We start from the raw sequence: 16,127 nt of genomic DNA on the forward strand, positions 1-16,127 counted from the left end.
GAATACAGCTACCTCATTTTCTCCAGCTGAGTTTATTTAGTCTGTAGAAAAACTTTTGTCATTAGTTTTGCCTTCTTAAAATGAGCCTTATGGCACTGTCTTCAGTGTTATGATGATCATATAAAGCTGAAGGCAATAGAGACATGGTATGTATTTCGTGTGTTTTCTCAAAATTCTTACTCGTGAAGAGGCTATGACAGTGCTCTCCTAATTAAGAGCTGCTCTTAATTTGCTGCACCTTCCTCTCCTGAAAATAGATCCACTAGTCTCATTTATTTAATTTTAAAATGCTCAGCTGAGCAACTTGGATGTTATTTGGAAATGCTGGCAATGAGCTAAAACAGAAGTTTGGGAGGTCTAAACACTCATCAGTTGTTTGTGCTTTTATTGTGTTTAGGAAAAAGCCTCCCAAGGTGCGAGGATGCCAACACTCATTCACAGAAGTACATGAATTTTAAGAAAGGCTGTATTACAATGATGGCTTGTGAACGTCTTAATGTCAAGATACCTATCTTTTCCTGCCTCAGTTTTAGTGGGCATCATTTCCCCTCTGCTCCAAGTTTAAACATGAGTGGAAGGGACTCCTGTAAGCATGTTATTTTCCACATGGTACATTAATTGCTGACGATACATGGTTTACCATCCATTTGGAAGACTCAGGTGCTTGATGTTGCTAGAGCTACGCCTGCATATGTTGCATTAGATTAGCTCTTGGTCTCTGGTGTTGGTAATATATCTATTGACTCTGTCTTCCATTTCCTTCTCTGCTTACAGGACTTTTTGCAAGAGACAAATATAGGGATTAAAGTTTCCAGATATTTGTCTGCAAACTGTATGTAACAATCTTCTAAACCCCCTTGTTCATAAATCTTTTTTAGCTGTTCCATAAAACAGATAAAAAGTGTCTGTTCTTGGTTACAGATGCTTAGCTGTGTAATTTAAAGCTAGTGCAGTGTCTTTTGTCAGATGACAGGTTTGATGTTGGAATGGGTTGTTCCATGGCAAACATTGTCATATCATGACAATACCAGTTTCATCAACTGTATCATCAGTATTTTGATGCTTCCAAAATGTATTTAAAATACTCTTATTGTTGATCAGTGCAAAATGCTGTGAGTTTATCCATAGTGTCGTTAACTTCTCATAACATGTGGTATGTTTAGTGCAGATGATGATACTACTGTATGAGAAGTAAATTATTACTACTGATTCACAGGTCCAAAACCAGATTTTAGTGACTAAATATTCTTTATTGTCGGCGCCGGGTGTACGGGGGATCCTTCCACCAATCGTACACACCCGGAGGGGCAGATTAACTTATATTTATATAATGAAACAATGAATATTCCATTAATGCCTATACATATTCATTACCTGAACCCACCTACCCTTGCTTCGTATGCTAATTAGCTTATCAGTCTTTCACGCTTGCGCAGATTCTTCCAAAAATTGTGGGCCGGGGTCTTTAGAATGTGGGCAGTGGTCTATGGGAGGAAGGCCGTAGGTCTTCCTCATGGTGTACTTTTCACCTTAGATCTCAAAAGTGATGAGTTGGCAGACTTGTAGAAATCTTTCCCAGGGTTTTTTACAATACCCCTCGTAATTTTACTCAAGGACAGCCAGCTGTCCCGTTATCTCCTTGGTAGGACAACTTGCTTTGCAGATAAGGAGGACAGCTCCCCTTGCAGAGATCTGCAACTTTCTTGCCAGAACAGTCTATATGATCTTTCGGACATTTTAACCCCTTTGTCACTATACAATTACAAGCTTATTTATGCATTAAAATGAATATTGGTTTATGAATACAAACTTGACCATATTATTTACAGCTTATTCACATCACTACACCAGATTCACACAACACTTCAGAAATGTGGGGAAAGATACCCTCTTTCTGGAGTTCATGCATGCTTAAAGGGACCTCATAGTTCACTGAAATTAGTCTAGTTTCTTTTTGGGTGAAAAACCCCAATCAAATTGAAAACAAAGTCAACATTGACTGCTTAAGTATTATAATATTTGAGGTGTCTAGTTTGAAGGTTGTTTTTTTTTTTAAGGTTATTTTTTTCAGAATACTCAGGCTGTGAAAATCAACAATGCAGAAAGTTACATAAATTAAGAACCCCCAAACTGGAAAGATTTTGAAAAAAGAAAGATAAAAGTCTTAGTCACTTTTGAGAAGCATCCCATGACCCCATCAAGCCCCTTTTCTTCATGTTTGAGAATATTCTCTACATTTCTGTCAAGCAGAAGTGATTTGAGGGCTTATGCAGTATTCCTTCCCAAAAGAAGTGATTTGAGGGCTTATGCAGTATTCCTTCCCCAAACTGTGCTCACTCTGCACTTGCCTAGAATAGGACATAGCAGGAGTTGCTTAGGCCCAGCTGAAATGGGCCTCATTTTTTGCCAGTAACAGTTCTGGACCTAGCATGCTGTATCCATGTGTTAGTCAATGCTGTTTACCTGTGTGGCTAGTGTGATGGCAAACTTTTGCAGGAACACTTTGTATATAAGGCATTAGATTTTGGAATGGGGAGAGTCCCAAATATTCCTTGTCACAATCTACTGCCTCCCATTTTCTTAATTCCTCTTTTTTGAGATAAACTACTTTAAAATCAGAATGTTTGTGCAATAATTTTTCCATTTCTAATGCTGTCCATTGTCTTAGTTCTGCTATGGCAGAATGATTTCCAAAGACAGTAAAGAAGAGGGTAAGTGTGTATGTATAATATCTTACATATTATGTTTAGAACATATTTGGGAGAAATGTCATGATATCTCCTAGGTTTTGAGTACAGTGTATAAAGTATATTGATTTAGTACATAATATAGCTTTCATTAATTACTACTTAATTTTTTAATGTCAGGAGCAGTCTAGGTAGTCTGAAATGCTTATAGTGACAGTAGCTATCCTTTTTATAATTGTTACTTGAAAAAAAGTGACTGCTATACATAGAGATAATGAATGACATCTGGTACTGAGTTGTTAATCATCTAATAAAAGACTTTTAAGTGAGTGAGAGATAATAATTTAATATGTGATTAAACTGGTTACGTGGATCAAAATTAAATATGTATTGGAGACATCTAGGCATAAAGAGAATGAGTGATGGTGCTCTTTTCCCACTGGGTGGGGGTGTTCAGTGAGAATTGGATACCTACATTTTTTAAGCTGCATTGAAAACTTAAGCTTTCTTGATTGGAAGAGTTAGAATTAGAAGAGGAAAAATAGTCTCTGCTGATTTTCCTCCACACTGCCTTTGTGCTTTTCAATGGTGTCTTACCATGTGCTTAAAACAGCTCTCTTAAGGGTTTCAGCAATGTTTCCAAATTCCTCGTGAAGCTGGAATTGTAACTTTGAGCACCACCTCACACTGCAAAGTTTGTCTAAAAAGAGAATTAAAATGACGATCATTCAGACATTTTTTAGATTAAGTAGTTTCTTTGATTGAAAAAATATTATTGGGTTCTGTCTTTGGGAGTACGATTGCTTACTGTGCATGATGGAATAGTCTTTTGGATTGTCAACATCCATTGTTCCAGAATGCTTTGAAGGTCAGTGTGATGACTGCATTATGGAGTTGCTGAGGCATGGATCATGGACTAAAAAGAACAAAAAATGCACTTAGAATTTGCTGAAAGTAGTCCATTTTCAAGCTAGGTCATAGAACAGACTTCAAAATACATTTTGCGGGAGACTATAAACAGTGATTGCCCACTGTACCAAGAGAGTTTGACACAAGTTTTTCCAGCTTTTGATTACTTTGTAGTTAGCTTGCAAAAATGCTCTTCAGATCAAGTTTTGTTCAGATAAATTTCCAGAAGAAAAGTGGAAATGGACTCCTTAATTTCTACAGTAAGTCTCCTTGGTGTGTTAAGCAACCAAAGATAACATTGTTTATGTGTAGTGTCTTATGATGATCACATATAGGCTTTGGCCAATAAAAAAGCCTTATTGTACTAAACCCTTTGCAAAGGCACAAGGGATGTCTTTTGCAGCCTTATCTTTGTCACCTTTCATTCTAACTAGATGGTTGGAGACAGGCTGAAGAAATCAGAACAGAGGAAATCATCTTACCCAGAGCTATAAACTTTACCAGTGGGTGAACTAGGGGAAAATTTGGTTCTATTCCAGTAGTCTGATCTACAATTAAATGTACTTTTTAGAGAGTCCAATTCATATTTAAACATGTTAAGTCAGTATCTTACTGCTGGTTATTGATTGTGCTGGAGTGTTTCAAGGAAATCCAGCTATGGTTAAGGCCTTGGGATATTTCATTTGGCTTGGTCAGTACTGCTTCATATGCAAAACAGGTTATGTAGGTTTTACAACCTGAAAGTACAGTATTTTAATGAAGAAGTTAGGGGAAGAAACAGTTTAATTAATCCATAGGGAAATGATCCCAGATCATATTCTTTCTGCCTATATTTGGCATTTGATGTCAGCTCTTGGGGTCTCTGAATGGACACTTTGTCATCTGAGCAACTGGTCCAGCTGCTATGTCTCCCTTTGTCATTACTTAGAGGTAACAGGTCCTACAGCAAGTGTGTGAAGCTGACTCTTCCCTCAGGAAATGGACTTTGTGCTAGGAAGTGCATGGTGTATCCCCTTCCTCACTACCCAAACTGTTGTGATAGTCAAGCTCTCGCTCTGTAGGCCCCTCTAAAGATCATTTGGTTTGGTAGCTGCTGCTCCCCTGTACCTCTTGCAGAGGTAGTCAGAACTCCTGATGTTCATGAATTTTTGGAAGAGTGGATGGAAAAGATTATTATTTTATGGGAAATTCCTGTTTGAGATGGTTGAGATTTCAGTTTTTCTGTTCTTTATGCTTCGAGCTGAGTATTGTAAAGTGGGCTTTTAGTTTATGTTTAATTATGTTAAGGAAATAAGAAAGAATCACAGTCCCATATTTTCATACTGGTCTCCATCACTGACCTCACTGAAGCAAATGTGGTGGCTTTCTCAGCGGTGTGCTAGTCCTGACTCCCTTGCTGGTGTTTTGATAAAGACAGCAAAGCAGAATGTTGGCTTTGATGTGTTCGTACAGCACCAAGGTGATGTTCTAGCCTAACTGGTCAATTACATGTTTGCATCATCAGAACCCAGCCACCGGAACATTTAATCTCTTAATAATGAGTCTTGAAGGAAAAGTATAACTCAATTTTGAAGCGAGTGCAAGAAGAATGCCGTTACTTTATCTATTCATAAGCTGCTATCTGTGCTTGCTGCAATAGATTTAAGTTGGAAGAAGAGAATTCTGATACAAGCCTTTTGCTGTTTTTTTTGTTTCTGAAAAACAGAAATAGTGGATAGGTTTTAGTATCAACTCTTAAAAAGATGGGATTGAAGGTGGGAATGAGTTGTCCATTCTAAGAGAGAGTCCTTGTGAGGCAGAAGTGAAGTTACTAAATTGATGTTATCAACCTGCCTTCCAGTCTGGCAGCAGGCTTCAGAATCACCAGATTGTTTGAAGGAAAAGGTGGTGTTTACATGGGCCTGTTTACATGGATTACCTGGAGGATGATAGTACTGATTTTATATTCCGTAACTCACTAGTGAGGACATAAACCCTTACATTTGCTGGTCTGTATATTACTGGTAGGGCATAGGTAGAAAACCTTCTCTGGTATAGATTATCTTATTATTGGTTTCTTGCACTTACTTTTGAAGTTTCTTGTTTTCTGGTGCTACTGCGTGTAAACCATATAACAGTGACCATGCTGTTCTGTCAATCTGATTAGCATCAACAATTAACAAAGAAAAGGAGAATTAAAAAAAAAGCTAATAATTGGGCATCTATAAGAGTTAAAGAGAGGAGAGGAGGATTTGGTGTTATGTCACTTTTTTGCATGTACTCTTTCACAGAACCACAGAGTATCCCAAGTTGGAAGGGACCTGTAAGGATCATGAAGTCTAACTCCCTGCTTCTCACAGGACTACCTAAAACTAAGTCACATGTCTAAGAGCATTGTTCAGGTGCTCCTTGAATTCTTGACAGGCTCGGTGCTGTGACCACTTCCCTGGGGAGCCTGTTCCAGTGACTGACCACTCTGTCAATGAAAAGCCTTTTCTTAATGTCCAGTCCTAACTTCCCCTGATGCAGCTTCATTGCATTCTGTCATGCCCTGTTGCTGGTCACCAGAAAGAGAAGATCAGGACCTCCCCCTCCATTGCACACCTTGAAGAAGGTGTAGACTATGATGATGTCACCCCTCAGCCTTCTCTTCTCCAAGCTGAACAAACCAAGTGCCTCACATGTCTTGCACTTCAGACTCTTCACCATCTTGGTTGCTGTCCTCTGGATACAGTCTCATAGTTTGATGTCCTTACATTGAGGCACCCAAAACTGCACACAGAACCCGAGGTGGAGCTGCACCAGTGTGGTGTAGAGTGGAAAAATTACCTGCCTCAGCTGGCTAGGTATGCTGTGCTTGATGCACCCCAGGACATGGCTGGCCCTTTTGGCTGCCAGGGCACACTGTTGACTCATATTCAATTTGCCATCACCCAAACCACTAGATCTCTTTCCATGGGGCTACTCTGCAGCCTCTTGTATTCTAATTTGTATGCATAACCAGGGTTACCCTATCCCAGGTTAAGAATCTCTCACTTGCCCTTGTAAAATGTCATGTGGTTGGTGATTGCCCAGTTCTCTGGTGTATCCACATCTCTCTGCAAAGCCTCTCTACCCTTGAGTGAGTCTATACGCTCCTCCTAATTTAGTCTTATAGGAATAATGAGTGTTTAAATGTCAGGAAAATAAATGTGCACAAAAGCACAGATACTAGCAGAAGAGGCAGAAGGCATTTCTATACTCGGAAGCTCTCTGGGTGATGAGGGAGCTTGTGTCTTTGGTAAAGTATATGTGTGGGCTAAAGTAATTGGCATTATCAGTGGATTAAGCATAGCACCAGAGAAACCACAGGAGTTTGTGCTGGAATGAGGAGGACCTGTCCAGGAGAAAGGCTCCAGCCTTCACCTCCTAGAAATGAAGTAGCTTGATACCCTTGTTCTGTCTCCAGCATTACATTTCCTGTGATGTTCCTTACCTGTTTCTCTCACCCATTCTCTGTTATTTATGCAGAGTACTTCATCAGTGCTTGACGTTCTTGCAGCTAAAAGGACTTTCTGCACAGTGCAGCTGGAGTTGAGTACTATTTTATTTTATGGGTGAATTTGGAAGCTATTCCAGACTCTACATCTACCCATGTGTAATTTGCACTTCAGTGACAGCCTGAAGTAGAAGGCAAAGGGCACAGCAGTGGGCACAATTAAAACATAACATTAGTGAGCAGCTTTTGCATTCTGAAAAACAGCTGGGGTCAAACCCCAGTTCCTTAAATGAAGACATTTCTGGCTGACAGCCTTGTAAACAGAGAATCAAGCACCTGCATTTGGGATGGGGGAGATGTACATGTTCTGACTGTTGATTCATCGGTTCTGGCTAGCTACTTAATTTGGTGAAATCCATAGTGGAAGGGAGAAGTGTTATTTTACTGCTTTCTTTTGTCCAGCTTTCCTTTGTTTCTTGCTTTCCATGTGACAAGCATTAAGTTAGGGAGAAAGTTCTCAGTTCATAGCAGAACTGTGTTATTCTTCCATGCTGGAAACTTTAGGCTTATTAGACTTTTGCCTTGGTGCTATCAGATTTTCCTCAGGTAAATTATGATCCCTAAAAATATTTTCTGTGTGTATCAAATGTCTACCAATGTGAATTTCCAGCTGTGAACAAGGTAAGAAGCTTTTCACAGTTTGAGCAGGCAAGGGATGGAAGGAGAGATGCAGGTCATCCTGTGTTTGCTGGCAAGGCATTGGATGCAAAGAAAAACCGAATGGCTTTCCCTGCCTGACCCCAGGTTCTGTGACAGCCACAGAGAGAGTCCAGGCCTTCTGAGTGAGTGTCAGCTGCTTTTAGATGTGCTAGCAGCCTCTGCGTCCTTCCGTGTATATTCTGCTGCCATCACCTCAGCAGTGGAGGGGCAGGGCAGGGTGGGAATCTTTTCCTTGGAGGCACATGGCTGCGTTCATCTCAGACAAGCTGTGTTTCAGAAACACTGTGGCATGCTAAAGGTTTAAAGGGAACAAAAACTCGGGGCCACATTTGTGTACTCGGAAGCCCTTTGCCTGTTAGGAGAGTTTTAAAGTGGAATGGCCCAGGGATAAGGGGTCAGCCCTTGCTTAAATTAGAGGGCTGCTCAGATTTCACAGAAAACTGTGTGGCATGAAGACCACAAAAAGTAAATATGAAGGCCCTTCTGCAGTACTTGCCTTTATTCCTGCTGTTTGAAATGCTTTTTTTTACCCAAACCACCTATGCTTTATTGAGCTCTTCAACACTGATCTTTATGTTCATGGTAAGCAGAGAAAAATCTCCTCCCTCTGTAAACAATGTTATTCCTACTAACATTCATTCTACTTTAAAATTAAAAGTTTGTGGGTTTTTGCCATTTATACGTTTCGATGAAATGATGGAAGATAAAAACCATCATCGATAATTTCAAGAGGGACAAGCTCAAGATTCTTGCTGCAAAATGTTGGTGAGTTAGGCATAGGAGTTATATATTTTTATACTGAGTCTGAAAACCCATATATATCTTGCTGTGCTTGAAGACAAATTATACTTGAACAAAGAATTTCAGGTACATGTTCTTTTCCAAGTATAGCAACCTGTTGGTAGTCATGGACATACTCAAGCTATCCTGCTGGTTTTCATCTCCAAAAATGTTCATTGCCCCAGGGCAGCAGCAGTGATCCAAGTTAGCGGGCTTTCTAACTTAATGCAGTTCAAAATCCATCTAAGTTACAGTACATTGTGGTTTGAGTAAAATCCAAAGTTTTAAGCTTGATTTTTATTCTTAATGCAGAATTAATTTCTTGTGGATGCATCTATGTTTTGTGTAATTTCTCTTGCTAAGTGACTTGTAGCTTTGTCTTGTCACTAGACCTCTGTAACCCATTTAATAATTTGCTGTGACAGCCTCTTACATAGTGTTGGTTTGAACAGATTGCCTGAGACTTGTTTCTTTAACCAAAGGCACCTTATGCCTAAACTAAAAAAAAAGTTTATGCTGCTGGGAAACGTGCTAGAATTAGAAATATTTTTGCTTTGACTTTTTTCATGTTGATATGAAAACTGGTTTAATAAAAAAGCAAAAGGAAATGTATCAGTCTCTGCTTGCCCTTCTAGCCTTGCCCTTATAACTGCTGCAGAAGACGGAAGCGGAGGGCAGAAAATGGAGGCCACTGAGGCTGTGCTCAAGTGTTACTCTTCCCACATGTGCTGGCGAAGTGTGCTGAATGTGTTACATCTCACAGGTTTTTCTCTGGTCTTTTCATGTTGATAGCCTTGTGGAGAATGTTAAGTATTGTGTGTGTTGGAGTCTGATTTGACAGCCACTGAATTGGTATAGATCTCCTAACAGTCAGGACAGACATAGTCCTGTAATACTCCTTCCTCAAGTTTTCCTGGTCCTCATTCAGGTCTGTATCTGCTGTTTCTGAACTAGAAGGAACTGTTTTGTTGCTCTTTTAACAGTCCTGGGATTAAGAGTAAACTCAAATTGATGAAAAAGAGTTGGAATTTTTAGGCTTCACCATTCCCTCCCAAATACCTTCCAAAACTGTTCACACACCTGAACAGTTGTGCAGGAGCAACGCTGAAGAGTGTGCTTTAAACGCATTTTAACCTACAGGAGATTTAAATGTTTGTTTCTGAAAAGGTTACTCTTTGCTGAAAGAGAACAAGAGTTTCACACTTGCAAATATGACTGTTAGACTTGCTGTCTACATACAAATCTTCTAGCAGATTACAAATCTAACCAAAATACCCGTGAAAGTTCAAGTCTCTTACTACTTATGGACAGCTGCATCTTCAAAATAGGAAAGAGAATGCTGATTCTTCTACAGAGAACCCACTAAAACAGAGATCCCACTAAAACCTGTAAGGTTTTTGCCCCTCCATACATTCATCTTGCACTTTGTCACTGGAGAACATGGTCACTTGTAGATTAAATGTCGGCTTTCTTAAGTGAAACTATATGTAAAACTTGAGAGTATTTGGGTCTTCCACTTCAAGCTTCTCCTTTGCAAACTGAATGTATTTCCCAACCTCTTTGAAATCCATAGGTTCCACTATAATACAAACAATAAGCAGTTTTAAATGTACAGCTATATCTCCACATGTTGCTAACTAGTGATAATGCAGGTAAAATGCCCTATCATTTAACTGCAACATACCTCAGTTTGATCCCAGAAGGTGAAAGTTTCAGCTGAATACATCTTCATGAAATGGTCAAAGTATGAAATTTGACTGTTTAACTTTCATTTTTTCTCAGATTTGAAAAGCTGCTTGATACAAAGATTGGCAACATCCAAATGCCCTTGCTTTCTAGCCTCACAAAGCGGGGAAGCTAGTTGCGGCTGGGTAAGGAGGCCAATATAATAAAACTCAGTAACAGCAGACTGTTAATTAAGTAAGCTATTCTTCATGGTAGCGCTGGGCGTAGCTGCAACATAAATGCTCCGACAATCTGGGAAACTTTTAGAGACTATATACCACAAAGTTATACATATTCATAAGATTTCAGAGAACTCATTTAAATATACATGAGTTTTCCTGGAACTCACTGATATATGCAAATGTCTGGTCCACCTGCGCAGTCATCTTCCCCGGTGGTCTCTGGGTGGCCGTTGGGGTCTTCAGATGAAGGCTTGTAGTCTTCTTCACTACGCATGCGATTGACCTTTACTTCTGTGCAAACTCAGTTGTGGGATCAGTAGACCATATCCTTCGAGGCTATTGTTGCCATTCCCTTAAAACTTTCTTATCTCTGTGGTCCTGTGTACAGGTTCTCAAGACTGAGTTGTCTACCATGAGATTATCCTGGTTCCCCCCCTTTTTTACAACCATCCAGAGCCTCTTTGTTGAACCAAGTACCTAAGGTACTCACAACATCTTCCTTGGTTTCAGGGCCTTAACCCTTTCATGCTTAAAGAAGCCTGCACATTCCCATTTGGCCCTTGTATCAGACTTCCAAAACAGACAGGCAAACACCACCTTTCCCCCCCACCCCCCTTTAACCAGAGGAAACACACACAGCCCTGGAGGGACACCTATTTCAGTTGTTTTTCACTGATACAATGCATGCTGCATGCATCTAAAAATGTTAAAAGGCCATCTGCTATGCTGCTGCTTTGTCTTGCAATGCCAACCCTGAACTTAGTTCAAGAACAAAGGAGGGGAAAAAAAAGCTACAGAAGAACACCATTATCACCACGTTTTATCTGTGGATAACAAGTTTCACCTGTCAGCCAGACACTCACCACTGCTAGGCCTTAAAGAGGGCTTGAGGGTTCCTGGGTTCCTTCTGCATTGCTGCTAATTTGAACACTTTTCTGTTTGTGTAACTGCACTGAAGAGTGGGTGTGAGGCTCAAATGGGCCAAGACACTTCTTAGTACTCCATCCCAATTACAGCAGGAAGTAGTAAGCATAAAATACCACTGAAAATCCCCATCATTCTCATATGGATTTTAAAGCCACTTGATTGGGGGGGGGGAGGGAAGAGATGAAAAACACTTCACATCTGGAAAATAAGCAGGAGGCAAGGGTTACAGCATCACCAATTAAAAAAGCTTTTACTCTTTTGTTCCGTTTGTTTACTGTTATGTTCCCCTCAGCTGAGTGCTAGGGCAACATGTGTGAATCTCGAAGATGGTTCATATCCAAAATTTCTGCCCATTTTGGTGATTTGCAGATGGTATTTCAGGGAAAATATTAAGAAATTCAAACATTATATACATGAAATTTATGGTAGAACAGAGGCATCATCATCAATATTTGGACCCTAAAGGTAGAGAACAGTTTAAATTCCTTGTCCCTCTTTGAAGTGACTTGCTCATAAATTCTTTAGTGTTTATTTTGTTCTGCGTATTGAGGATCGCTATCATTTTGTGACATGCTCCCACCCTCCAATTCCCTCCTGCAGCTTCAGTGACCTTATCATAGGCATAGAGGTGTGCTTGGTGGAATACAGTACTCACAGCTGATCAGCTTCTTAGATGCAGATAAACACTAACACAGTGTCCAGCTCCTTGCTGCGATATCCTTGCTGAAGCTCATGAAGGTAAACCAGTTGTGACATAAATGAAGGAGAGTTCAAGGCAAGTAGGAAGTAAGGAGAGGAACTGTAACAGAAAGAAGGATAAATTGAGCCCTTCTAAGGAAATAAGGAGTACTTTGTATCCCTTTGTCTTCTCCTAAAGAAACCATAGGATGAAATAACTTTTTGTAAGGTGAAACTATGACTGGTGCTTTTACTTGCCAAAGGAGGCAAATAGCAGGAAAGGACTCCAGTGCTGTGAAGTGAAATTGCATTTGAAAATGTAGATTATGCAGGTCAAGACTGTGAAATTGGAATACCTTGGTTTGTATTATGAAAAATAGTTTGACCTACATCCAGCATGGCAGACAGTGGCTTGTAGTGTTCAGTCCTTGTGCCTTCCCAGGAATACAGAAGCTAGCAACTGCTTTCTACTCCCGACACTCTTCTAGGCCTGTTTAAGTAATTGACTGTAGAGATGTGATAATGTATTTTGTGCTAGAAAAAGTAAAGCAGAGACTTGACATCCTTGTATGCAGTCTGGTAAGGAGATATTGTTATATCTCCTTATATATATATATAAAAATATAAAGATATTTATATATCTTACCAGAATACCTTTTATCTATAATACTATTTTTCCCCTTTCATTGACGATGCTTGCCTGAGGTTCAAAGTCATAACAAAATTCAGAGTGAACGGTTTCCCCATTTTCCTTTCCTTTTGTGTATATTTAAGTGAATTTGCTTTAGAATGTTATTTTGCAAGGCAGAGGTGCATGTCTATGTCTGTTTATACAGTGGTCCACAAGTCATAAAATTGCTTTGAAAACTCACAGGTCTAGATACCCAGTTAAGACTAACCAAATACCTTGTTTATTCAATCATATGCATCAGTTTATTCCGGTTGAAAAACTGTCTTGCTGACTTAGGTGTACTACCACATGCATTTGACTGTATTGTCTAGCTGTTTTTTGGGTTGCCCACAAACTGTTTATGGGCAGACATTTACAGAGTGGCCTACACATTTATCCTTGTTAGTCTGCTTTGAAACAACTGGGAACTGTGCAACTTGAAGACTTCCAGGCTGACCCAGTCCAGAGTGCCAGCAGATGGTGAGGTGAGATAAAGAGTGTACAGAGGTGGTTAATGTTTGTGGGAGCACCTGATACTGATGAACATCACAGCTGCTCACCAGACCACAAGTGTTTTAATGTGGATATTCTGTAGTGCTGTGCAGTTGCACTAGGTTGATTTCTCACACTTGTCTGTAAGGGTCTTCTTCCCTTTAGTCTGGGGAAGGAGGTATGGCAGAACTCCAGTCTGGAAAACTTGTGTGTGTATTTGTAGGGGTATTTCATGCCTGTATAGTTAATAAGCTAAGTAAAGGGAGCAAAGTTGGTGAGGAACATAACTGTTTTCTTTAGACCGGGAGAGAAAGAGGTGTCCTAAAACTGATGGGAAGGCTGGGGGTGATCTACAGTCTCCCCTCTGAATGGGCATAAGGCCAGGGTCTGGAGTGCATTAGGTACTGATGCCCGGGACTACATACCATTGTATTCCAGACCATAGTTAATGTTTTCTATCCAACTTGGAAAGCCAATAGAAATGAGAAACAGTCTGACTCTAATCTTACTTCATCTTTCTGCTAAACAGTCAGGCCGTCTGGAACGCCTGGCTTGGTAAATGACATAACACCGAAAGTGATAAGAAAATAGCAGATTTAAATGCTTAAACAATTCTGCAGCCCTCTTTCTCTGCAAGAGACAGTTCTTTAGTGTCCTCTTGATGGAATTCCTAAATGCTAAAGCCAGTGCTTTTTTAACTTTTAGATGGAATGCCTAAATGCTAGCCTTGCCCCAAAACTGGTGGTATAAAATACATTATGCGCGCTGCATAAGGGTGAGCAAAAGAGCTGCCTCCTCTGTGTTGACATCAAGGAGCTCAATGCCCTAGTCCACCTTCCAGTGTTTCACTTCATGGTAACAGTTCACACAGAAGGAGCTGGTCCTCACAATTGACAGGCTGCCCTGAGCTTTAGGCAAAGGTTTCAGTTGCTGGCTGGATCACAGGAGGTACAGGACATCCTTGGGGTGGCTCAGTCTGCCCACAGTGGCTGTGGCCAGGTGCCACCAAGCTGCTTTCAGCCAGCCTGTCAGGGCACTACAGAGCCACCCCGTGGCTCATTACCTCCCTCCTTAAAGAACTTCAAATAAAGCAGCCTTTGTGAAAGAAAGTGACAAAAACCTGAGCAAAATGCTGGTCTAAGTGGTTGATTTTCTTTGCCTCAGGGAGCACCTAAGATTGCATTGAGTCCAGTCAGGGCTTTGCTGGATCCAGCTTCTCTGATAAATCTGACAAATGGCCTTTATGAGTGTGTGTTTCTGAAAGGTAGGACTTAGGGGGAGGTAAGATATGATGACGACTGTGCAGTGATTTAAAAGGCTTTATATGGATCCACTTTCCTCCTGCCAGTACCAAGATCTCTCTGAGAGAGATACATATGAGAAACCATGAAAGAATATAAATTTTAAAATAATTTAGAGGACCACTGCAAGGCCTGGTTGCCAACAAACTCATGTTTCTTTTTTTGTTTGAAAATGTTGATCATTTTAGCCAGAAATGTTCTGGCCAAATTCTTCTGTGTTTACTTCCATAATAGAGCCCTTCTCTCTACAAAAGACAGTAAGAGAGGACAGAATTTGACCCATTCCCTGAATCTGCCTTAACAAGTAAAAAACCATGATTAATCATTTTTACAGGGTTTTTTCTGTGCTCTCATCCTAGGTACAAAGAGCATTCTGGGCTGTATGCAGCCAGGCTGAAATGCATTTAGTAAATTTATTCAGAAAGGATTAATGCACACTTCATGCCAAACAGCTGTTAAATTGAAGGAAAATGTTTTCCAATAGCTTCTAGGCCTGTTTGGTTTTTGGGATTTCTTTTCTTTTTTTAAGAGAGAGAGAGAGAGAGTATCCACTGTTGGTGTTTTGTGAAAGCTGAAAGCTTTTCCCACCCCCCCTCCTTGGATGGCATTCCAGTGAAAGAGATGGTTCTCTGTGCTGTGGGCTCATTGCCATTCCATTATGTCTCTGTCCCTGGACGAAAATGTAAGGCTTTGTGTAGCACAGGTGGCTTTGATAAAAGGAGAAAAAACATGTTTGAAAAGCCTTAAACTGGTCTGTGTGTCCATTCTTCTCTCTGCCTTTTGAATGATCTGAAGTAAAAGTAAAAAAAATACTAACTTTTTCAAGAGGGGGGAAGAATTTTGACTAATCCTGTTACTTGATATTAAACACTCAAAGTGATTTATTACAAGCTTTGGTTTTAAGTGATTGTTCAAGGTAAGAGCAAAAATTCAGGCAGTCCTCTTTCCCATGGTTTTCCAGCACACAATATATATCAAGCATGTAGTTAACACTGTAGGGCGTGTCAGTAAGCAAGAAGCTTTCCTGTAGAGTCCTGCATATGTTAACCTGTTAGGTATTTCTGTTAAGGACCAGGATGACTTGTTAATTTCTCTCAATTACTAGTTCTCATTCTGTCTTTTTTCTGTTGCTCATCACTGCAATTTATTCTGTTCTCCTTCCTCCTACAGAAGAGATGGTGGAAGGAAAAAATGCCATTCTCATAGGCATGAGCCAGTGGAACTCAAATGACCTTGTTGAGCAGATAGAAACAATTGGGAAACTGGAAGAAAATCAAGGTAATGTTTAGCTTTCCGTATGTATTAATTGGAAGTTAACAAGAAAATCTGACTACTGAAGCAATTAGTTGTCAGATATTATGTAAATACTCAACCGAAATATCATTTACAGTATCGCATAGTGAAAAGATTTACGTAGATATGTAAGTACTCTTTTAGTGCTGGGAAATGAATTACAATGATGTCTTTCAGGAGGAAACTTCTCTGGCAGGCCAGGTAAATTTATTTTTATATAGTATAATTTATACTTTTTTATTATATATTATATTATAAATATAATTTATTTATAAATTTAAATTTAAAGTCAATGTTGGACTCAGC

At 39.9% G+C, this 16,127-nt stretch overlaps 1 protein-coding gene across 5 annotated transcripts in view; it reads left to right on the forward strand.

Annotated features, from left to right (window-relative positions):
* Positions 1-16,127, forward strand: part of PITPNM3 (PITPNM family member 3) — a 121,141-nt gene that overhangs the window by 31,954 nt on the left and 73,060 nt on the right. For all 5 annotated transcript variants that reach the window (XM_080398005.1, XM_080398003.1, XM_080398006.1 and 2 more), the window contains one exon: positions 15,699-15,806. In XM_080398005.1, the coding sequence (XP_080254131.1) occupies positions 15,699-15,806 (108 nt within the window). The remainder of the gene's footprint in view (positions 1-15,698; positions 15,807-16,127) is intronic.

This window comes from Falco punctatus (genome assembly GCF_963210335.1).
Source record: "Falco punctatus genome assembly, chromosome: 1".
Taxonomy (NCBI): Eukaryota; Metazoa; Chordata; class Aves; order Falconiformes; family Falconidae; genus Falco; species Falco punctatus.